The sequence below is a fragment of the Lethenteron reissneri genome, chromosome 28 (genome assembly GCF_015708825.2).
Source record: "Lethenteron reissneri isolate LAM-NWPU_2019-01 chromosome 28, ASM1570882v1, whole genome shotgun sequence".
Classification (NCBI taxonomy): Eukaryota; Metazoa; Chordata; class Hyperoartia; order Petromyzontiformes; family Petromyzontidae; genus Lethenteron; species Lethenteron reissneri.
Window position 1 is genome coordinate 6,247,743 of NC_083806.1, and position 25,434 is coordinate 6,273,176.

General features: G+C 43.1%; 2 protein-coding genes across 2 annotated transcripts; one reads left to right on the forward strand and one right to left on the reverse strand.

Moving 5' to 3' along the window:
- Window positions 1-9,905: 9,905 nt before the first annotated feature.
- On the forward strand, window positions 9,906-17,631 carry CFAP119 (cilia and flagella associated protein 119). The gene is made up of 9 exons (XM_061561957.1): window positions 9,906-10,087; window positions 14,480-14,511; window positions 15,096-15,161; window positions 15,647-15,816; window positions 16,054-16,124; window positions 16,239-16,355; window positions 16,436-16,499; window positions 17,062-17,187; window positions 17,436-17,631. The coding sequence occupies exons 1-9, from the start codon at window positions 10,067-10,069 to the stop codon at window positions 17,612-17,614; spliced, it is 846 nt and encodes a 281-aa protein (XP_061417941.1). The 5' UTR covers window positions 9,906-10,066; the 3' UTR covers window positions 17,615-17,631.
- PSPH (phosphoserine phosphatase) lies at window positions 17,631-23,921 on the reverse strand. Its single transcript, XM_061561958.1, has 6 exons — window positions 23,436-23,921; window positions 21,003-21,174; window positions 20,348-20,482; window positions 19,707-19,852; window positions 19,022-19,170; window positions 17,631-18,507 (listed from the first exon to the last, which is right to left on the reverse strand). The coding sequence occupies exons 2-6, from the start codon at window positions 21,140-21,142 to the stop codon at window positions 18,385-18,387; spliced, it is 693 nt and encodes a 230-aa protein (XP_061417942.1). The 5' UTR covers window positions 21,143-21,174; window positions 23,436-23,921; the 3' UTR covers window positions 17,631-18,384.
- Window positions 23,922-25,434: the final 1,513 nt, after the last annotated feature.

The following is a 25,434-nucleotide window of genomic DNA, read 5'->3' on the forward strand; positions in this document are numbered from 1 at the left end:
TTGTATCCTCAAATCTTGCAACTCAATTTTAACCCACTTCCCAATGTGGTATCGGCTGCAAATTTCATATACCTATGTCTTACTGATGACAATACTATATTCTATCATTAAAATATATTTATATTTTTACAATCTTTTTACGCGCTTTCTATCAACTCACTCTGTTGTTGTCGTATCCTCAAATCTTGTAACTCAATTTTAACCCACTTCCCAATGTGGTATCGACTGCAAACTTGGTATACTTATGTCATACTGATGACAATACTATATTCTATCATTAAAAATAAATAAATAAAATGTTACATTCATTGTACATGTTATGTTTCGGCTTGGGTCTAATTGTCCATGGTCAACTCACGTTGGCTGTAATTGGCCACGGTCCCTTACGTTATGGCAAGCCACGGGCTCACTTCGTGGAGTTCTGCCATTACTAGTACATTTCATAAAAGCGTGTTTTAAAAAAAAGTTTTTTTAAATATTACTTATTCTCAGTTTTACCCGCTAGCGTCCGGTTCGCACGCTCAACTACCCCGTGAGCGTGAGGATGGTATGCCGTGGTACCTTCCTGCCTGATGCCCAACTCTATCCACGGGTTTTTGGAAGAGCTTCGGCATCAACTCCGCAACGCTGGTCGTTGATAGCGTCAGCGGTTTTGTCGGGGCCAGATTGCGACACCTGGGGAGGGTGTGAAATCTTACCCGGCTACCGTCAGATAAATAAGGATTTCGCCAGTGGGATAGCGGACAGCTACCGAGGAGATGGAGCGATGGAAGGAGCTGATATGTAGGTGCGAGTTCTGGATTAAGCTAGTGCAGAGCCTGCGGCATATGTTATAAAGGGACCCTAAATGAAAAAAAACACAATAATATTAAAACACAAATGTTTAATGGAGGTCTCATAGTGTAAATGCTTACCTCCGAGCTCTCAATACTCTGATAGTGCGCTGCTTTTGAGTTGTACGCCTTTTGGCGTCACCTGGTCCAACACCAATGGAGACTAGGCTCTATGAAAAGCTGTCTCGGGTGTGGACCAATCAACTTCAAGGACAGTGCATATCATTATCAGAGTTGTTTCTTTTTGTTCGCATATTGACTGCTTGTGTTGTGGTTATTTCAAACATGACCCCTTGTATAAAGGTGTCAGTTTTTGTACCAGATGAAAGGGTAAAAACCTATTACTACAAATGTTTAACTTGCATAGTAAAGTAATTGTATTTTTTAATTTGCTATACAGCCTGGTAATACGACAAATCGCTAACCTAAAACACCCGGTCGTTCATAAAAGTTGAAGGCAGTATAGTACTATGGTAATAGAGCAAGTGCAGAATCACTGAACCGGAATTGACAGCTTGAAAGCATTTAACGCGTGGCCCTTGAAAGTGCGGGGCCCGTAGCTACATGTGTAGCTACTACTACATATGTCGCTACTAAATATGTAGCTACATGTGTAGCTACTACTACATGTGTAGCTAATACTACATGTGTAGCTACTTTTGCTCCTAGGATAATCCAGTGCTTGGTGGTGCTGAGTGGATTGTTGCATCACAGGATCGTGAGATATGGGAGCGGATTAGGGAAGCTTTCGTCCAACAGTGGCTCATGATTCTGACTTACCTCTGCTAAAAAAAACATGTTTGAAAACTTATATTTATCAGTGTTCGAGTACGGACAAAATATAACAGTTCTTATGAAGTACACCAATTTCCATAGAGAGGCAACACTCACATACTACCCTGCGTATCCCATAGATGCTGTTGATTATGGGCATAAGAAACTTTGACGAAGGTCATATTGTATTCCCAGCAACACAGTTGGAATTTATATTTTGCAAAAAATCACATAAGGAACTTTTATACCCCCCACCACACTAGAATCGGCTTTTCCTATTAACTGTGCCTCAAAATCAAATTGGGGCATGACAAGGTCAACGTCTAGTGTAGTAGTGTTTAGTGGTGTATAGTAGTGTATAGTAATTGTAGAGCTAGAATCTGTGGATAGAGGTGTAGTTTATAGTAGTGTATAGTGTAGTAGTGCATAGTCATGTAGAGCTAAACACACTTAAAACAAACTGCATTTTGTCTGTCATGAATTCTACTCTCTCACCCCGTATGCATGAGGAAAGCCAGTGACCCCCAACGCCTAATTGTAGTCTACTATCTTCTTGGTTCTTTCGGTAAAGTCACGTAGAAGGGAAATAATAAAATAATAAAAATAAAACATAATAAAATCATTCTCACGACGTTTCGGCCACAACGCAAAGACAGCGTCTTCCCGACAGACCTGTTCTTCACCTGAGGACGGCTGCTTGCGTTGTGGCCGAAACGTCGTGCGAATTAGTTTATTATGTTTTATTTTTATTATTTTATTATTTCCCTTCTACGTGACTTTACCGAAAGAACCAAGAAAATGAATCCCTGCAGTCACGAAAGCTTTAAATCGAAATGTAGTCTACTAGTATTGAACCAATACTTTTTGGTACTCCGACGCCTCTCCTGCAAAGGATTCCTGTTTTTTTTTAGAAGTTAGAATTGTGCTCTGGGATGTGTAGACCAAATGGACACATTTCTCTGCTGTGATAACTTTTGCGTTGTTTGTGCTTTTTTTTTTGGTGCCATTTCTTTACAGTGTTTGTTTATTCATTTTAGATTTTCCTTGGTAGTAAAGTTTTCCATTCGCTTAGCAGTGGTTGTATATGAGATTTTATCCTCATATATAACTAATGTACAGTGTTATGGGATGCTGTTATAATGAATAATAAAATTAAACTTTTTGACTGATGAAAAGTGATTGAAGCCAATGTCCCTGGTGCATTTGTACTTTTATAGTACGTACTTTATCCACCAGGCGTCGCTCTACCCACGCGTCAGTGTATATATTACGTCACTTGGATAATGCTACTTATTAGTATCCACACAATCTGAGCTTCATCTGCAAATCAAAAGTATCCCTTGCTATATTTAGATTTAAAGCTTTCGTGACTGCAGGGATTCATCTTCTTGGTTCTTTCGGTAAAGTCACGTGACTTTACCGAAAGAACCAAGAAGATGTATCCCTTGCTATGTTTTTAAAACGTATTCATTGTGCGTTTTGAAAACGTTCACATGATTAATTAATGTATGTTATGACCGCTGACAAGTATCATACTACGTAGGAATGAGGATAGGAAGAATTGCAGCAGAATAAGTCTGATCTGGTATTTCAGTTAAGGCATTTACCAAAATATTGCTCAATAGGATAACGAATCAGATATAAAAATTGTTAAGGGAAATTCAGTGTGGATTTAGATCGGGAGAGGTTGTAGTGATCATATCTTTACAGTAAGACAGCTGAAAGAGAAGAGTTATGGTTAAGATTGAATTCGTAGGCCTCATGTGACATATGATATAAAGTCACGGGCTGTGGGCCACAGTTTTAATTTTTCCGGAAATTAGTTTTTTTTTATCTATTTAGCTACGTTGACTGAATCTAAAGAATCAAACCCTGTCAAACTGGAGAAATAATTTAGACAACATTTTAGGATGTACTGTAGTTGGGTTATTTGAGCGTCAATACGTTAACAAGTCCATAATCAACGTTTTTGGGTTTAGATCGCGTTATTTATAAATGTGTCGTAACCCTCCACCACCCGACACGGCCAATCAGTAAAAAAGTGTCACGTTGACAAAAGACAAAATTGATGCATCCAGCATCAATTACCAGCGAAACGTCGTACTCAAATTGTAAATGTTGTGGCTTCAACACACCGGTGGGCTAAAGCAGTGAACTATTTGTCTTTTGTCAACGTGACACTTTTTTACTGATTGGCCGTGTCGGGTGGTGGAGGGTTACGACACATTTATAAATAACGCGGTCTAAACCCAAAAACGTTGATTATGAATAACATTGGTCACGAAAGCCTACGTGTTAAACTGACGTTAACAAGTAACAACTTTTTTTATCAGAGGGAAAGTTGACTAATTATGGAGGAGTTGGATCCTCAGACTTTCTGTGAATCAAACAAACATCATACACACATATCAAGGTCTCTGCAATACTGTAAATTGCCTTGTTAAACAAAAAATCCAGTTTCGATTTAACCCACCTCCCACGTATTTCACAAGTAGTACTAATCGCATATCTGCATTTCCCATAAATATGCTAAATTCCTCTTGATATGCAAATTATTTTGTCAAGGCACCCTTCCCCCTCCATCCCAGCTTAAATAGACGCTCCAAGCCTGGGGTGTGTCATTCAGACTCTGTCTTCTCGACAGACCTGTTCTTCACCTGAGGACGGCTGCTTGCGTTGTGGCCGAAACGTCGTGAGAATTATTTTATTATGTTTTATTTTTATTATTTTATTATTTCCATTCTACGTGACTTTACCGAAAGAACCAAGAAGAAAAAATCCAGTCTCAATGCACCAACGAAGGTCATGTCGATCATGGGCTTCTCTGCTTCATCACCCTGGTCAGTGTGGGTAGTAGAAGTGGAAGGGAGGTTCAGGAATGTTTCTGATGTAAGATGCCACTGATTCTAGACATGACCAGAAATGTAACTGGGGTGGCTAGGTCGACCGCACCGCGTGCTTCTGTACCACCGTACGCAACCACGGATATTGCCCATCCAGCATTTTTCCTAATTGCAGAATGTGGTGTGACAATGTGCTCCTGCCGAGTGGAACATTTAACACTGCCAAGTTGTCTATTCTGAAAATAAGCAGATGATTTTAGATACAAATACAAGCGTGCCTAAAACGAGAATTTGTATCCATGACCTTTTATTGAAAAAAAAAATGTCGTCTCCTTCCAAGAAACTTATTTTTGGTCACATCTTGGCTCCCTGGCACTCTAGGCCCACGAGCAAAGTACAAATCATCTCTTCTTTTCGTCTCAAAGTCACCGACTAGAACAGGGGTATTAAAAACATCACATTCGTCACGCGTGAGATAAGAAAGAGATAAAATAATCTATTGATAAAATCACAACTGAGAAGAAATAAACTTCATGATAGCAATGTCACAAAACCTGCAGAATCTTCACCTCTGTGAACAAATACTATTCCAACAAAAAGATTGATAGCTCCCTCGTCTGAATTTAAAAATGCAGTGCTATTTAATTTTATCTACGTTTGAAAATTTTTGTAACAAAATACCATAATAAATGTTTTATACGTATGCTTTCACAACCAATAAATATATAATTTTTTAAACTGACATTGTACCTACACGATCTAACCCAAAAGAAGCGAATTATAAATCATAAATAGATGGCTAATATGGACGGGGCACCTTCATTCAGCAGTAAATGTAAGTGATTAATAAGTAATAATATAATACAGACATAATATTACATTCAATATAGGAATTTTGTTTAAAGCTCTTTCTAGTGTGTTTTCATATCCCAATTCAACCCCATCAGTCTGTACACGTTGGTTATATTGAAATGTCTTCTTGGTTCTTTCGGTAAAGTCACTTTACCGAAAGAACCAAGAAGGTGAATCCCTGCAGTCACGAAAGCTTTAAATCGAAATATATTGAAATGATTCGAAAGCCTTTGTAACCATGAAAACTATGCGAAATGTGCAGTCAGATTTGTCAATCCACTGCTGGATGAAGGCCTCCCAACGCGTTGTGAGCTGGGAGGATTATTTAACCGCACTACACCAAGCAGGTCAGTGTATATTGATGAGAGTGTGATGAGGAGGAGTACAATAAGATCATGAAAAACTTCACTCTGTCGCTCCATCAAGATCTAAAAGACCCCCCCACGCCCAAGGCTAAAATCGAAGAAACCGTCCTGGATGAGCGCCTCGGCCCTAGCAGCCGAAAATAAAAACACCGCCACTCGGTGGTCTGAATCATGGGCGGAAATGGACGTGGCATACAGAAACATAATTCACGATCCGACGGTGGTAGTACCGGGATTCTCTCTTCCAAGACGACCATGGACTACGCTGAACCGCGCTGGAACACAACACGGCAGATGCGTCTACACGTTTCATAAATGGGAAATCATAGAATCACCCAATTGCAACTGTGGAGAAGTCCAAACCATCAAGCACATCACCGATGAATGCTCCACCATTGCACATCCTGGCGGTATCGCTGAAATCCGCACATCCTTTGACTGAATGAGGAACCTTTGCATTCATTTATGACGATCATTGAGAAAAAAATTAAAACTGTTGCTTTTCACAATGCCATACGAAAGAAAATTAAAACGGGCAGCTTGGAAAGAGTAGGCCAAAAACTCCAAAAGGGGTGACTCTCTAGAGCTCTCTCCAGAGGAGATCCTTCTACCAGCAAGCCATTTCAGGGCTGCACATTTACACTTTTAGTTAGGTCATTTGTGTGGCACTACCGGGTTTGTTGGGTTCATTCGCGCACGTTTCGCACGTAAGTTGTAGGGTGGAGTTTTTTTTTTATGATGCTAGGAACATCTTGGTATCAAATCACTTAGTGGGTTGTTGCACTCAGTGGCCAAAAAAAGCTATAATAAAGTACTAATTTAAATTGTGGAGGGATTTTTTTCCCCCCACCCCCGTGTCATAGTCCAAATGTTATCTCTAGCTATCTCAGAGATATTAGCCATTAACAGCGTGCTCGAGAAGGCGTGAATTAGGGCAACACAGGCACGGGGTCAATGGCATCAAACTGGTTAAGGGATGCTGGAATGAGTTTTCACCCATTCCTCAAATTAGTTATTTTTTAATGCTTCTCGATTAAACCAAAGCTATATTTTGTTGTGTGAAATCTATCTAAATCACATTTTAGAAACATAAATTTGGACGATTTTGCTGCTCTAAATTTCCACTTGAAAAGCCACTTTCTTGAGCCATTATTTGTGGTCAGGATTGCTTCTGAGAAATAAGTTAACAGCTTAATGGGCTTTACCTGGTAAAATAACCAAAAATTGTTTTTCATTCATACGCTGTCTTTTCGACAGACCTGTTCTTCACCTGAGGACGGCTGCTTGCGTTGTGGCCGAAACGTCGTGAGAATAATTTTATTATGTTTTATTTTTATTATTTCCCTTCTACGTGACTTTACCGAAAAAACCAAGAAGATAACCAAAAATTGTTTAGTTTTACTTGTATACATTTGTAGTGACTAACTCGTTGGCAGTTATACTTGGAGACACTTATTTTATTTAACGAACACCATAGGGATAATACACAACTCTACGTAGGTACACACTATTACTGTTGCTACCCTATACACAACACTACGTGGGTACACACTATTACTGTTGCTACCCTATATACAACACTACGTAGGTACACACTATTACTGTTGCTACCCTATACACAACACTACGTAGGTACACACTTTTACTGTTGCCACCCTATACACAATACTACGTGGGTCCACACTATTACTGTTGCTACCCTATACACAACTCTACGTGGGTACACACTATTACTGTTGCTACCCTATATACAACACTACGTAGGTACACACTATTACTGTTGCTACCCTATACACAACACTACGTGGGTACACACTATCACTGTTGCTACCCTATACACAACACTAGGTGGGTACACACTTTTACTGTTGCTACCCTATACACAACACTACGTGGGTACACACTTTTACTGTTGCTACCCTATACACAACACTACGAAGGTACACACTATTTCTGTTGCTACCCTATATAGAACACTACGTGGGTCCACACTTTTACTGTTGCAACCCTATACACAACACTACATAGGTACACACTTTTACTGTTTCTACCCTATACACAACACTACGTGGGTATACACTTTTACTGTTGCTACCCTATACATAACTCTACGTAGGTACACACTATTACTGTTGCTACCCTATATACAACACCACGTGGTACACACCATTACTGTTGCTACCCTACACACAACACCACGTGGGTACCCTATACATAACTCTACGTAGGTACACACTATTACTGTTGCTACCCTATATACAACACCACGTGGTACACACCATTACTGTTGCTACCCTACACACAATACCACGTGGGTACACACTTTTACTGTTGCTACCCTATACACAACACTAACCGTCTAACACTGACGGCGCTAAACCGAAACAGTGAAGACGACAGCTAAGATGGCGACGTGATCCCACTCTAGCAACTGCCCCAAGGTCCCCCACAGGGAGGCCCTCTTATACCCCAAGCGTGGTAATATGACAAATCGCTCACCCTAAACACCCGGTCGTTCATAAAAGTTGAGGGCAGTATAGTACTATGGTAATAGAGCAAGTGCAGAATCACTGAACCAGAATTGACAGCTTGAAAGCATTTAGCGCGGGGCCCTTGAAAGTGCGGGGCCCGTAGCTACACGTGTAGCTACTACTACATGTGTAGCTACTAAATATGTAGCTACATGTGTAGCTACTACTACACGTGTAGCTACTACTACATGTGTAGCTACTTTTGCTCCTAGGATAATCCAGCGCTTGGTGGTGCTGGGTGGATTGTTGCACCACAGGATCGTAAGATATGGCAGCGGATTAGGGAAGCTTTCGTCCAACAGTGGCCCAGGTTCTCGGTGTGCCCCTTCTGTGATCTTTCCCCTAAATCCCCATCTCGTGTATATCCTGGCCTGCTGACGTCAGGACTGCTGTACGCCGCAGATGCCCTTTTTCGCCAGCAGCCAGCGCTATGCCACTACACATTTTTTTCAAGTGATTTGTTTACTTTTCCTATACTTTGCACTTCTTATCGTATTTTTTTGTATTGTTTGTTGTTGTAACGTTCTGTGACCCGCACCCGACTGGAGATCCGTGACAGGAAGCTTTACAGCTCATCTGATTTCTCCAGTATAAATACAGATTCGTCCGTTCGTTGCTCAATCCGCTTGTCCTGGGAAGGATTGCGGGGGCAGCGTGTTGAGTAGGCCGGTCCAGACCTCCCTTTCCCTGGCAACGGACTCTAGCTGTACATTACTATACACTACACTATACACTACACTATACACTATGACACTATACACTACTATACACTACATTATATACTACTATACACTAGACTATACACTACTATACACTACACTATACACTATGACACTATACACTACTATACACTACACTATACACTACTATACACTACACTATATACTACTATACACTACACTATACACTACTATAGACTACTATACACACTACATTATACACTACTATACACTACATTATACACGACTATACACTGCACTATACACTACTATACACTACATTATACACGAATATACACTACACTATACACTACTATACACTACACTATATACTACTATACACTACACTATACACTACTATAGACTACTATACACACTACATTATACACTACTATACACTACATTATACACGACTATACACTACACTATACACTACTATACACTACACTATACACGAATATACACTACACTATACACTACTATACACGAATATACACTACACACTACACTACATTATACACGACTATACACTACACTATACACTACTATACACGAATATACACTACACACTACACTATACACTACATTATACACGACTATACACTACACAATACACTATACTGTACACTACTACACTATACACTGCACTACTATACACTACTACACTATACACTACTATACACTAAACTATACACTGCTATACACAGACTCTAACTCTACATTACTATACACTACTACACTATTATACACTACACTATACACTACTGTACACAAACTCTAGCTCTTCCTGGGGAACTCAAAGGCGTTCCCAGGCCAGCCGAGCGGACGTAACCCCGCCCGAGTGTCCAATAGCGCCCAGTAAATAAACATCACAAATATTCTTTCATCGTGAAAAAATATGCTTAAGTTTTACACACACACACAGAGACACACACACAAAATCTAGAGGTTTTTTGTTTGTTGTATCCCCTCTCATCTGGCAACGCGTGGCGGCGGGTCGCGACCCCCGTTGCCAGTGGCGACGGCGGGGCCTCAATTCCAAACCCCGCGGACTTATTTTTCATTTTATTCTTCGACTAAAACCGCGATCGTCGTCGTCGTCGTCAAAGCCGATTTAACGTCATCACGTGCGTGCGACGAGCCTGAACGATGAGTGCAAAAATTCAACAGGTAACAGAGAGGGAGGGAGAGAAACCCTCGCACTGTATGGCGGCATTTGACTGCGCTGCGCGTTATGTAAGAACGAGGTCGTCGTGGTTAAGGGAGGGCGTCGGTAATTAATTTCTTCCGAGTAGACCGTGCAGCGTTGCGCCCTTTGGCGCAGATTAAGTTGCACTTCTTTAAAGTTAATTTTGTTTATTTTTGTAATTTTTTAATGTAGCTCTGTCAACTCGAAATCACAGTTGTAAATATCAACAGACATCTTATGTACTGTACGAGGAGGGGGGGGGGTAGTCCAAATGTCTTGCGACCCCCCCCAATTTGATTATCTTAAAGTAATTTTTTTTATTTTAAAAGTAAGGTTTATGAAAAAACAGAGATGAATATGCGAAAGAAAATTAATTGTGGAGGGGGGTCACAAGACATCTGGGCCACCACCCTGTACCAATGCAGACCTCGAAAGCTAAGCAGGTTAGAGGCTGGATAGCCAGTGGATGAGAGGCAAACAAGGTCGTGGGCATTGGTGGGGAGGGCATTGACAAGAAATTATATTGTTATGTACATCTATGCTCCCACGGCCCCCGCCATCACTCCCAACTGACCAGCGTGGTGTGGTCGATGTAACCCCCACGGGTATTGATATACTGTGCTTTTTCTGGAAGACTTTGCTGGTTTTTCATGGATTTTTCTATTTGCGTGTAGTCACTTTAAGATCTTCTTGGTTCTTTCGGTAAAGTCACGTAGAAGGGAAATAATAAAATAATAAAAATTACATAAAATAAATATATCTTTTTTTTATAAAATAATAAAAAAACACAAAAAAATTCTTAAATAATACAAATAAAACATAATAAAAGAAAAATGTTTATTATGTTTTATTTTTATTATTTTATTCTTTCCCTTCTACGTGACTTTACCGAAAGAACCAAGAAGATGAATCCCTGCAGTCACGAAAGCTTGAAATCGATATTCACTTTAAGATGTTTCTTGTTCATGTTTGTTGCGGTTGTACCCGATTCAAGAGCCCAATGGCTCACAGGGCTCTACCAAATAAATGAAACTGAAACTGAAAACAGATGTTGGGAGGCCTTTAATCCAGCAGTGGATTGGCAAGGTCCTGTTCGTACCTGCACGCCACGTTTGTCAGCGTGAAGGTGGGGGGCATAGACGCTGGGGCATAGTGCAGTGCAACAATGGATTTTGCTGAAATTCCCACAATGCTGGCAACGGATTTGAAACTTATCGAGCGTCCAAATGTAATAAATGTGAGACACTGGCTCAGTAACATAGTTTGACAAAGCGTAGATATGAATTTGAAGAGGGATCTGGTGAAGTGCAAATGAGAATAGCGTCGAAGACATTGGATCGGAAGGTATTCGTGAATCGTAGGCAGAGGCTAAGAGGTAAGACTGAGCAGGTAGTTTCATAAAGACGTGGAGTCAGTAATACAGACAATCAGGATCAACATTCGTCAGAACTTGGAGCAGCAGGAGAGAGAACGACCTTCCAACTGCAGACTGATGGAATCATCTAGATTAGGGTTGCCACATTTTTCACCACAGATCAAATCCGGACATATTTTTCAGTGAGCGTAGATCTATCATTGCTGTGAAATATATTGCATTCAGATAACGTTGAATACGATATGACGAAATATCAGTACAATAAATTCTCTGCCATATGTGAAAAATAGCTTTATAGCTATATTCTTAGGTTTTTTCGGTAAAGTCACATAGGTAAAAAAAATAAAATTAATAAAAGTTAGATAAAAATTAAATTTAAATCACCTCGCTTTTTTAGGTTCGCGAGTTCAGAGAGTTCGTTTTTGCTAATGTTACTAGGTGGTTTCTTAGCATTCTTAAGAATAGTGGCTATTTCAGCTCTTGCTACATCCGCATGGATGTGTCCTATGCCTCTGAGGGCTACATCAATCTGAGAAATCAGATTCCAAAGAACACAGGATGAGATGTTACTATCCTTTGTGCAAGCACTTCCAAGAGTTCATGAACAGTGAGCCTGGTGAAATTTGGGGAGCACATCGTCAGTAGTGACCCTTTGGTTCCTAGGGTGTTTCGGCCTTTCATGCTATACACCCTCCCCAAAGGCGGCCAGCGACAGGGTGATCAATCCTACGCTTGCGTCCCATTCCCAATTAGTCATAGGAGTTGCCTTGTTGTTGGTAGCCAACATCCCATGGGACTATGCATGGCAGGGGCGTCCTCCTCCCTGAGTCAAGCATTGTTGACTGCATACCTCCTGGCCCTCTCACTTTGGGGCCCAGCTGGGGTCTTTCCTCTTCATCCAGAGCCACTGACTGCTGCCTTCTGCCGCCTCCGATACAGCTTTGATTGCCGAACGCTGGCTCTGGCCCTTAATTCCCAGGTCTCTAAGCAGTCTGGTTGTAGATGTTGCCACAAAACCTCTGCAGCCCACCTCCACTGGTCGGACTTCTGTGTTCCAGCCATGATGCCGTGCTTCGGCAGCTAGATCGGCATAGCGCAGATGTTTTCGCTCATAAGCCTCATCTACTGAGTCCTCCCAGGGTACTGTGAGCTCAATGATGAAGACCTTCTTGAGCGAACGGGACCAGAGCACCATGTCAGGTCTTACGGTGGTGGTTGCGATCTCCGGAGGAAACACAAGTTGCCGGCCAATGTCAGCTAGCATTTTCCAGTCGCGGGCCAAGCGCAGCTGGTCTCGCTCTATTGGTGTAGAGCCGCTCTTTGGTCTCATTCTCTACTGGTATATATTTAGGGGTGACAGCGAAATTTAGTCCTTTGGCCAGTATCGTTTTCAGATTGTTTGGGATGTTACTCTAATTAAGAATGCTAAGAAACCCACTAGTAACATTAGCAAAAACGAACGCTCTGAACTCGCGAACCTAAAAAAGAGAGGTGATTTTTATTTAATTTTTATTTTACTTTTATTAATTTTTTTACCTACGTGACTTTACCGAAAAAACCTAAGCATATGAATCCTTGCAGTCACGAAAGCTTAAAATCTAGCTTTCTAGCTCATCGGATTCTTCCAGTCTAATGAAAGATTCTGATTCTAAGATGACAATTGGACAGGTGACAACCGAAAACTGGATATACCTGCTTTGCATGATCCATGCTCATCCATTCCATCGTTTCCCGCGTGTTATTAAAGATGCATTGTATTTTTTTTATTTAGCACCAGCTTGTTTGCCCGTCCTCGGTCGGACGCTGTAATATTTACGCAAAAAATGGAGCAGAGTATAATCTTGTGTAAATTTAATGGCAGTGAATTTTGCGCGAAAGTATGTCATCAAACACCTCACTGCAGTTCACTGTAGCACTGTTTTAATGGCAGTGATTCTTGCATAAAACTTTGTCATTAAACACCTAACTTCATGTCACTGTAGCACTGTATATAACTGACCTTCAATTTGTTCAAATTCACTGCTCTGATACTTTATTCTCTTCTACTTTCGGTCGCTGGGGTTGAAATAAATTGGAATTCGATACAATATCTGGAAAATCACCGAGAAATATCTATTTTACCACAAGTGCTGAAGAAATAAAGACACCAAATCCACTTTGATGCAGTGTAGAATTATTTATTAGATTCACTTCAAATAAAGAAACGTAAAACTTAAAGCGAATTTCCGAAAAAATAATTATATCCGCCTGACCTGCGTGGGTGTAAAAATCCACCCGCTCATGAATATTAATGACGGGGGGTGCGGCATGTGGAGTGACGTCACACGCGTTACACACAGACACTATTGGCTCATTAGAGTAGTAATTCCCAACAAATGACCAGACCCTTGGCAGGAGGGCAGTTAATGACGAATTCATTGAGTCTACAGCTTTCTTATGCAGCAAAATCAATTGCCATTCGACTGAAGGCCAGTCGAGTCGTACACATTTATATTAAATCGGTGTTGCTAAAAGCAATGTCACGGAAAATCATTGATACAAAGTGAGGTGTCATGTACTTACAATACTTAAAACCAGTTTGATAAACTAATTTAAGTTGGTAGAGGTGGGTTACCAATACTTCGTATCCCCCTCCAAACTCCAATGCGACTGAATAAAGTTTAACCATGCTGCTGCTGGCTTCAAACTCACATCACACAGGCAGTAAAGAAACCTGCCCATGGTTTAATTGAAGCAATGAGTGCTACATTGGTTTAATATCAAGTCACATTAGATGTTGTTCTTAGATGAGAATACAGAGTGTAGAGGTGGCACAGTGGTTGAATACCTGAGTTCGATTTTTGGCCACGGACAACAGTGACAAGCGGTCTGAATTGATCCTGGGCCTCTCACACACCTTCAACTCACACTGACCAGCATGGGGAAGTATGGTCAAATAATGTCAATGACTGGAATAAAATGAGAATGCACTAATTGTCTTTCTTTTCTTCATGTTCAGCCAAAGGAACACAAAGCTCGCATTTGCTTATGGTAAGTCTTTTCTCAAAATAACGCATGTTTCATAAGTGAAGAATGCATTTTGATATTTCAGACCTGACTATGTTCATGCTGTAGTTGACAGATACCCACTGTAGCTGTGAATGCAGTAGCATGTTTCTTGTGATTTGCTTATCAACAATATATGCATTGTTAATTGGAGCTGCTATTACACATTCCTGCGGAGGGAGCTGGTAGGAACGTTGGGTTGCTCGGTCAATGGCCAGGGTCAACGGCGGCGTGGTGTATTCCGCAAATATGGCCGACTGTGAGGGGGGGCACAAGCCGTGGTGAGTAGGTTAAACGTTGAGTTTTATAAGGGCACCACGGGGTGACCAGCCCCTCCCCACCCAGCTCCACCCAGCCCCACCCTTCCCACCCAGCCCCTCCCAACCCTCCCCACCCAGCCCCTCCCAACCCTCCCCACCCAGCCCCTCCCCACCCTCCCCTCTCCACCCAGCCCCACCCCTCCCATTTTTGGATGCACGACGGACGGACACAATAATCCCCTGTGGGCTGGTGTAACCAGGAGGTTCCTACCAGTAATATGCAGTGTGATTCTCTTCTGCTCTTTCCAGGGCCGACCTGACCGTGAATAACATGGACCTTTTGGAGCAAGCGGTTACAGCCCATCAGTTACGCGAGTAAGCCTTTCTTTCCACATTGCTGTGTGAGATAATCATTGCGTGTTGCCCTGCCTGAAACGACAGAAGTATTTCTGTGCTAAGCTACTATCACACTTGGGACTGTGATGACATACAATTTGACCTGCTCGCAAGTAGCGCAATTTATTCACCAGTTGTATTGACCTAATAACACCATTCAAACTGTTAAGACAGTAGAGTACGTGGGTTTGAGCAGGACGATTCACTGGAAGGGATGATGCATGATGGGTTTTTGTTAGTTATTAGAATAATAACAGTGGCAGACAAGGACTGGGACGTGTCCAAGAGCGTCCACCAAAAAGATAAAGCGTTGAAATCAGCTTGTGTGCAGGTCCTCGGTGGTTTGTTACATCATGAGAGATGGCGACGACTTGGGGAGGCTTTCATACAGCAGTGGATTACAACTGCTGATGATGCCGAATGCACGTGGCATGATACCAATTATATTGCATACACTTCCACAGGACACTGTCAGATGTCCTGGGCCTCAGGCAGCACATGGATGAAGAGAGGACCCAAGTTGAGTTGGATTTGTATTTCTACACGGTGCAGTTTGCACGCGAGCACAACTTTAACAAGGAACAAACGTCCGTCTTGTTCACAATAGTCAAGCGGACACATGAGGTCTGCACTGGTGAGTCCACATTTTTTCTACTTGGACCAAAACACAGTTATTGCAATGAACATTTCTTAGTGCTTACCTAACCACTAGTTTTTTTAGAAACACATTGGTCTTGTTCACTATGAAGAGTTGACACTATATTTATGGACCTTAGTTCTGTACACACCTTTTTTTAAATGAATGACCCATTTGTTGGAAGCTGCGTTTTATTTTTTTTAATTAAGTGACTTGTGTAATTTCAATTTTCAGAGACTCCACTGGGGAATTTGGAGCAGTGCTTCTCATACTTCAGGGAGCTCGTGTTATGCCATGCAGTCAGAGTAAGCCTTATTCTTGACGTCATTTAGCACCCCTAAAGATTGAAGGCTTATTCATTCAACGTTTGGTCCCAAAATAACAGCATGAATTAACCATCGTTCCATGTTTTCTTACAGAGACCTCCATTTAGCATCGATTTATTCAATGCCGAAGAGGTGAAACTGATAATCGATTATGTTGTCAACACTTACTTTCGACACTATAAACTATACAAGTATGTCTTCACCCCAACGGTAAGCTGCAAAATAACATGCATCGACTGGTTGAAAATATAGAAAAAATGTCCGAATGTTTAGTTGTAACTTTTGTGCAGGTGCGTTTAGATTTATCGATCTCGTACACGGGCCTGGATGAAGAATCCCCATCCTCTCCAGACGGTAAGTTTCCTTTGTTTTGGAATGACCTACATTCATCATCAGCCAGTCTATCCACTGCTCAATACACCCACATGCTGTTACGTATAATCTTTCACGGTCCTGCGATGCCACATTCTTACAGTAATGTTGTTCATGATCCCCGATTGAGATGTGTCCCACTCAAGCCCACTTACATAAGTCAGTTCCTTCGATTTGAGATTTGTTCTCGAATCCATGTGCTTTACACACGCGAGCTTTTACTGGGTCAGCTAATATTTTACCAAACAGCATTTTTCTTTCGAATCTGTCATTATTGAGGAAACCCATCACAACAGAAAACGCAATGCAGGCTGGAATAAAATACATTTAACAACACACAAAGGCATGTGCACTGCATGTGCAAAGCTCGCAGCCTATTCTGGTTGGCGGTCTAAATGACAAAGTGGCCACACATTCAGTTCTTTTGAGCTGGTGGTCTGGATAATGGCGAGAGCTTTTGTACATGCAATGGACACGTGTGTTGTTAAATGTAGCACAATTGTGAAGTAATAATACGTGACATGTTGCTTTGTTTTGATAAAAGCGGATGCCAATGAAGGGGATGACAATGAAGGGGACAAAGTAAGCCAAGACACGGGCTGTATGGAACAAGGGCCTCCAGCTGTTATTGCCAATGAAGTTCCCGAACAACCTGCATCCCCTGTAGAAGGTAAAACATTTGTGTTGCTGTTGGTTGGTCCGTTACAGCTTTCATACAAAGCGCATTAACGCAGATGGGAAACCTGCACCGTAAGTGATTTCGCCACGGCTAATCTTACAGTGAACGCCAGATGGCTGAATTGCTGAATTTGTGCCAGGACTGCCAAACTTTCATGTCGCCACAATCAAGTTTTAGTTCATGGCCAAAACGCATATAATCTGTGCACTGTATTACGTGTGTGTGCGCGTCTGGTTTAGAGGAAAAAACTGATCTGAAGAGCTACATTCAGCGGGAGCTTTCGGCCCAGCTTTCCCACGTGCATGCCACCATTGCCGAACAGATGAAGCAGAGCGAACAGCAGTTGGCTGAAAGGCTCGCCAGCATCGAAGGGCGCAATTCCAGCGGCAAAAATTCCAGCAAGAGCAATAGAAAATGACAGACTCGGCGAATAGTAGTGTTTCTCAATGAAATTTTATCATCATTTATGACACTGAGAGAACATAAGTGCTGCGTTTGTTTGTCTTTCCACACGTGTACATAACGTGTACTTAGAGGGTTACAATGTCACAAATGAAATGTAATCAACAATAGCTTAAAATGCAATTAAGACAGATTATATTACTTCAAGAAACCAATATTGGGGACAGAGGAGACTTTGCAAATGATATTTTCAAGTCATACATGAAATAGCAAATGTAAACCACAATACGTAACATCGTATTCAAATGCAACAGAGTTGTAAAATAACATTTTAACAGAATTCTCATACCCTGTGCTTAAGGGAAATCAATACAACAACCCTTATTTTAGAAAATATCCCCCCCCCCCCTTCTTGATATATCTAAAAACTACTTTTAAATATTTTTCAAAAGTTTCTTTACAAAATCATGATGATTCTTGTCATCATTACACAAATGCGTAAACATGCAGCAATGTAATCCATTAGTAAGCAGTTGCTATGCACCATATACCAACACTGGCCATTACCACAATTAGGACATACTAAACATATGCTATTGCATTTGGAAATTAAAATTGGTTCCACATTTAAAAAGCATTCATGTGTTTTATTCCATCAATACAGTACATTTTCAGTGACTGCCGTTGAACAGATTAGGTCGCTTGTATAGATTGCCACCTCTATTCCTGCTTAGATTTTATAAACTGAGGCACTAGACACACAGTCACAGTTCAGACCAAAAGCTTCTAGATACAGCCGTTTGCAGATTGCAGCTCATGCAAAAGCTCGTGGAAGCTGGTGACAAACCACTTGGAGTTTTCCTGAACTTGGGATCGAACTGCATTCCCTCCGAAGCCAATGAATGCATCCTGGGGCCACAGAAAAGGAAAAGCTCGTCAATGAGTACATGATATTATTTGAGTAAATTATAGGTTGAAAACTTAAACGTGCATAGGAGGTCCAAGTTTTTATAAACACAAAACGAAATTCCATGGTTGAATAAATGTGTTTTTTATGAATAATACACATCATACGTTGTGGAAAATCATGGGTAATAGCATATATCAGCCAAAACTCTGTTTATGTGTCTCCACATACAGATAGAATATTTTTTGTCATTTGCCTATTGGCTTTCCAGGCTAATGTAATTATCCAACGGCATTTGTTTCAGCAAGCAAACTCTGGACCCGTTTGTTTATTTTCTGGGTCTCATAAGCAGTCATGCTTCTTAAATCCTGATGGGTTGGCAGATGTTATCGACAAAAGCCTCGAAACGATTGGGCCCTGTTGAACGCAAAACGTCAACATCATTGCATCGGTGTGGACCATCATGGGTAAAACAGACCAAGGTGTAATAACAGGTGAAAGCAAATGTACACTCACAGCTGGTGGACAAGCCTCCATGTCTGTGGCTCCATCACCAATCATGACTACTTGCTTGTAGCCGTACTTTGCCTTGATTGCTGCAATTACTTTGCCCTTCCCTCCCGACTCGGATGTCAGCTGAGATTCATCAAAGCCGGCATATTCGCCTGCCAAACAAAACATCACTTCAATGTTATATCAACAACTTTGCATGAAACCACATGTACATTTACAACCCCTTTGTCCATTGCAAGATGCAGGTCATGCGAGTTTTTTTATACTTTATCACGCTTGTCAGCACTACCAGTACAGTGCATTTCGCTGCACTGCCCTCTGCTGCTCAGCACCTTGCCCCACAGAGACTTATAGCACCTGTTTAATGTTTAGTGGTTGCCCATCCAAACACTCCAGGCACAACCCTGATACGCAATTTGAGATCGAACTGGATCCGACACATTCTGGGTGATTCGGTCATTGGTATTATTTCTACGTGACACATTTTTTTTTTACAATTGTGTTTAGTTTGCCATCCTTCCCCCACACCTCCGATTAAGCAACGGTGGACTACGTACGGTGCGAAAGAAGTTCAACGTACATACAATAATAAAAATGTGTTCCATGTAGAAATATCACATGGACAACACCGAGAGCAGGTTATCCAAACGCGACACGCTGCTTCTGCGGTCTAAACTTTAGAACCCACCGTTGTAAAAGAACGAGAGTCGGTTGGCGTAGATGTCTTCCGGTGGGATGGAGAGCTCTTGGCCCACAATCTCCACCAAGCAGCGAAATCCGCCAGACACGAGGAATACGTGGGCCCCTCGCCGCTGTAAGCAAGACACCAGCTCCCTGCTCCGCACAAAAGAAAACCATGAGACTGTGTGGTTAGGCCTATTTTAAGTGCATTAAAGTATGAAAGTAATGGTAATGCTCTGCTTGCAAAAAAAAAGTGATCTAATAAAACTCCCTGGTGTGATTTCGAGTTGTGCAATACGTGGTACAACCCGAAATAACACATTGAAGAACTATACAGCACGACGGTGAAAACCAATGCAGTTGCTATGAATAAGCAACTCAAGAGTGTGTTAGGAGTGCAGCCTGTTAACAGAAATTAATTAATATTCGCCGCGTCGCTGGCAAAACTGGAGTAGGCATTGAACTCGGATCCACAGCCATAGAGGTACACTGGATGTGCTGTACGTGGTGTTGGGACATTTTCACGAAAAGACCCAGGGGATGCAATTAAGCCCTGCCTATTAACAAGTAACATAACTCTCACACTGCATGGGTCACACATGTTACCTGTAAGCAAACACGGATTGAATGCCTGAAGCTCGTCCTCACCGTATTCCAGGTGTGAGTTGTGGGGGCTTCACTTGCAGCAGCTCTGCTATCTGATCGCAGGTTGGCTGGATGATGTTCAGCCGCTCCCTCAGGGCAGTGCGGAAGGACACGCCACCCCCCATAGCCCGTTTTGTCCTGCGATGTAAGAACACAGGACGGACACACCAAAAATTGGCTGACAATAGTGGTGGTGGTGGTGGCAAGAAGCCTACAGGGTTAATTTAAAACTCTGTGAGAATGCACACGTGACCTGTTCATGTTTAAAGATCAAATTGCAGTGCAGTATACAGATAATAACGTAGGGTGGGAGCAGTGGGGCGATGGTTTCATGCACGGTGCGATGAACCCGGCGATCAGAGTTCACTTTCTGGTCAAGGATAATATTGGGATATCTGAACCGGTCCTGGGCTCCCATCCTTCACCAACCCGTGCTTGACCAGCATGGTGAAGTATGGCTAAACAACCCCCATGTCCGACACGGTACAAGGGAAGCCTCCATCCAGCAACGCATTCACAAAGGGCTGTAAAAGTAATACAAACAATGAAGTGTGGATATTCGTAATCTTTGAACTTCTGACTGAGGTTGCATAATCTGTGGAATGCCCTGGGACTGAGCCCCCCCCCCCCCCCCCCGCGTGCCCCAGACCACACGTACCACTCCGTGACCTCGTCGCCGACTCCGCAAAACTTGGCGAGCTCGTCAATGCCCTCGTCCGTGATGACGGTGCTGTCCACGTCGAAGCACACGGCGTCGGCCCCGCGCAGGATGGCCTTTGTCTCGTACAGCGTCGACATCTCGTCTTCGGAGTTTCGCAGCCCAAGGCACACTGGAAAAAAATGACGTCGTATTTAACAAAGATAAAGACCCCCCCCCCCGCCTCTCGTATAGCCTTAACAGACTGTTGGGGCAAGTGCTGTTAGCGAGCAGCACCGATTAAGGCCGGAGCGGCACACGAAGGGATGGGGTGGCCAAGCAGCATGCCTGGCCGCCTTTCGTCTCCCCAGTGGTGACGTTTACACATCGCGCCAGGTATTCATTTGAGGCTGAGTCGACCTAGGGGAGGCTCAGGACCAGTTCAGATAATCGTCACCGGGTGTTGGCCGTGAGCGGGAATCGAACTCGGGGTGCCAGGGTCGAAGCGCAGCTTGGAGACGCCAGGTTGTTTTTCCACTGCAGAAGCTGAGCCGTGACACCGACTACTTTGCATGCAATTAACAATTTGAGACAACGTGTGGATGATGAAGAGGTGATGCTGTGTCCTCACAGTGTTACGGACTTAACGTCACAAAAAATGAATGGCCCATTATCAGCCCCCCCCCCCACCATCCCTGGCCCTGCTTGGCCCTAAGCTACATTCCGATATGAGGCCAGCATATGTTTGTTCTTTGCTTGGTTTGGCAGATACCCAGTGGAGAACAACCTGTACCGTGAAGGCACCCCCCCCCCCCCCCCCACCGCGTCGGCTCGGATGTGTCAGTGGGAGTCCGGGAGTGTTTGTGTGGTTGGCATGGGGCTGCCAGTGCAAGGAGTGAAATGGTCCCTCCCCCCTCCCCCTTGCTAGCAGGCCCCTGTGGTAGCTACATCGCCTGTACACCCACCTGAGTTTCATTCCGGGCCACGGCTAACATCAGTGGCTGTTACCACCTCAACTGGTTGACTTCCATCCCCTCCTCTCCTCTCACCAACCCGCATTGACCAGCGTGGTGAAGTATGACTAACAACAACTGCCATTCGCCACTAAGTGGCGGTGACGTCACCACGACGCTGACGCTTGTGCCAGGCCATGTGCACCTTGAGGCTACCACGTGAAGTGTCGAACGCCCGCTGGCAGGAGGTCACGGGGCAGACCCAGCAGGTGCCACGGGTCAACTGACTGAGATGAGCGAGATGAATGGCTGATGCACCACCTGTGCCCCCTACTGTGCCAACTACCAGTATGACCAAACAACCCGCATTGACCAGCATGGTGAAGTATGACCAAACAACCCACATGGCATGGGGGAGGCCTTCATTCAGCAGTGGATTGACAAAGAACCTGTAATTATGTTATACGTGTATGAAGTTTAATTAGTTTTTAATTAATCAGTGCCGACTACCTATGCATATTTTTTTTTCTACTATTTTAGATCTTATTCCAACATAGCAATTTACTTATCACTAAAGTATGTTCAGTTTTGCATATCGACCGCGAACATTTAAACTCGTTAAAATGCACGACACGCATAACAGCCATGCGGTATAACATTATAAGCCCTGGGTTGAAACGCCACTCAATCACAGCAAACAATCAAACGGCGTGGACATCCTCCATAAACGTCTTACACCAAACCCTTACCGACGAGAAGGAACATTTTGTATTCGGTTCTGAAATTCGATTTAAACTCACGGCGTTCGTTTGCACGTGGGAGCGGTGGCGCAACGGTTAGCGCGCGCGGCTACCCCGGTGATCCCGAGTTCGATTCCCGTTCACGGCCACCGGTGACGATTATCCTAAAACCGGTTATGGGCCTCCACAGTGCAAGTAGCCTGGTGTGGTGTCTAAACCATCCCACCCATCCGTGTGCCGTGCCGGCCTTCATAGGTGCTACTCACCAATAGCGCTTGCCCCCAAACAACTCCCTTAAAGCTCAGCTTGTGTCAAGCCGGGTGCAGTCTGCTACTGGATTTAAAGAGCCCTACAATTCCACCACATACGGTTAGGAAACATAAAGCCGGTGAATAAGGAAGAGTTCTTACGCGTCTGTACTCGGATCTCGTGATGTGAATTCTAATGATGTCCTCGTAAGGACGGGAGCATTGATAACTCCGGCACAAAGGTTCCACACACTGACGTCTCGTGATGAATATCGGAAACCCCTCCACCTGCCCCATCATCACTAATCAACCAAGCAAGCTTCCAATTAATTGATCAGTGATCAATCCACTGATAGATAAAACATCCCCAATTCGCCACGATTTATGTAATAATCAACATCATCATCATCGTCGTTCACCTTCGCAACAAACTAACGATGTGCAAGATTAAATGTATAAGACGTACTGTACAGTATAATATACCTTAGCGAGATAATGTAACTCAGTACTTACACTGAACGGCAGCGTAGATTTCGGCGTAATGTGTCTTGTCAGCTGATGTACCAACCCCGGACGCATGCGAAACTGGACTGGCTCTCTTTATATATACACACACACGGCGCACGGCAAATGTTCTATCTATCCGGCCGTATCTCTGGACAGGCAATAAAATAAAAACACTAAATAAATAAATTTACGGCAATAAATACCTATCAGCGTTAAAAAATAGTGCAAATGATAAACGCGGAGGACACCACACCCCACCACCCTCGAAATAGCAAACAGCTCCGTTGCAATATAAATTAAATGCGAACGAATAGCAAATTCGTTTTTCCTTCCCCTCCTTCCCTTCGTTCCCTTCTCTCTGCTCAGCACGAGAATGACGACAGCCCGCAGCAGCTCAGCCGGTGCGTTGTCATCGCGAGTTGCACGTGGGGGGTGGTGGTGGTGGTGGGGGATTTAAAGAGGCGTTTGCGTGCGAGGGAGGCGAGCGAAAGCGAGAAACAGCGGCCAACGCCACGACATTTATAGCCTCGCCCGCCGCGCCCTGTGATTGGTTCTCATCCACGTGGTGGGATGGGGCCCCGACCGCCACGTGTGGAGCGGTGGGGGTGGCGTGGGTGGGTGGCGAGAGCCGTGCCGGGTGTTACATCAGCGGGCCGGTTTTGCTCCCCTCTGTGGCCAATGGGAAGGCGAGGAAACTGCGGGGCTTGTGACGTAGGTTCACGTGGCCGGCGCGTGGTGCTGCACCCACCCCCTCCTCCTCCTCCTCTCTTTCTCTCTCTCTACCCCCCCCCCATGCCTCACTTCAGGGTCGGGCTTTGCTCTGCTGTACAACAGCCGAGCAGTGGAGGGCGCAAGTGGCGGATTGAGCAGAAAAAAAAGAAAACGACCACGCGAAAGGGTTCATGAGACCTCGTGCTCTTAGGTTTTTTCGGAAAAATCACGTAGGTAAAAAATAATAATAAAATAATAATAAATGAAAATAACTCAATTAAATCACAACGTTTCGGAGGCAACACAAGTCTCCGTCTTCAGGTGGGACCGTCACAGCCAAATTTACTGTATCGTGTTAATTGATTTATTTTCATTTTTTTACCTATGTGACTTTACCGAAAAACCTAAGAGTATAAATCCTTGCAGTCTCGAAAGCTTCAAATCTAGAATTCATGAGTCCTCCTTTGCCAGTAATAAATTATGATAATTGATACTCTTTGGCTCTTTCGGTAAAGTCACGTAGGTAAAAAAAAATAGATCACGACGTTTCGATCGCAACAGCAAGCGGCCGTCTTCAGGTGAAAGGATAATTAGGATAATATGATAATAGGGTTTGCCCCTTTCTGGCAATAAACCAGGTGTTGGGATGTTAAAACGCCAAAGTGAAACCTTTGCAAGGAATCGTGTCTGCGTTAACCACATATACTGGTGGTGAACATGCAAACACAAAGTTTGAATGCGTCCGAATCTAGAATGTGTATTCATCTTGACTTAGAGCTTTCGTGAATGCAGGAATTCGTATTGTTTGGGTCTTTCGGTAAAGGCACGTGGGTGGGTTCAAAAAATAAATGTATTTCTAGGTGACTTTACCGAACGAACCAAAGAGAAATTCCAGCAGTCACGAAAGCTTTGAATCTAGTTTAAAATAAACGAAATTAACTAAAAACAACGTCTCGATCGCTACACAAGCGACCGTCATCAGATGGAAAAAATTAACCCGTAAAAACAAAGTTTTTCACTATAAATCCTTTATATGCGGGGTCGGCGAGAGTCCTCTCGTCCTCTGGCTTGAGATGGCTGCCACCTATGGGTCAGATGATTGTCTGCCACCATTAAGCAATTGGTAATTAAATATTTTTTTAAAAATTCCCTAAACAGTGTAAAATTTTGGAAAAAATTTTTCACGAAAATTAATTGTCTCGCACAACGAGTCTGTGTGCAAAATGTCAGCTCGATTGGATCACGGTAAGTGGGTTAAAAAAACGACCGAAAGATTTGCACGGTCGTAAGCAAG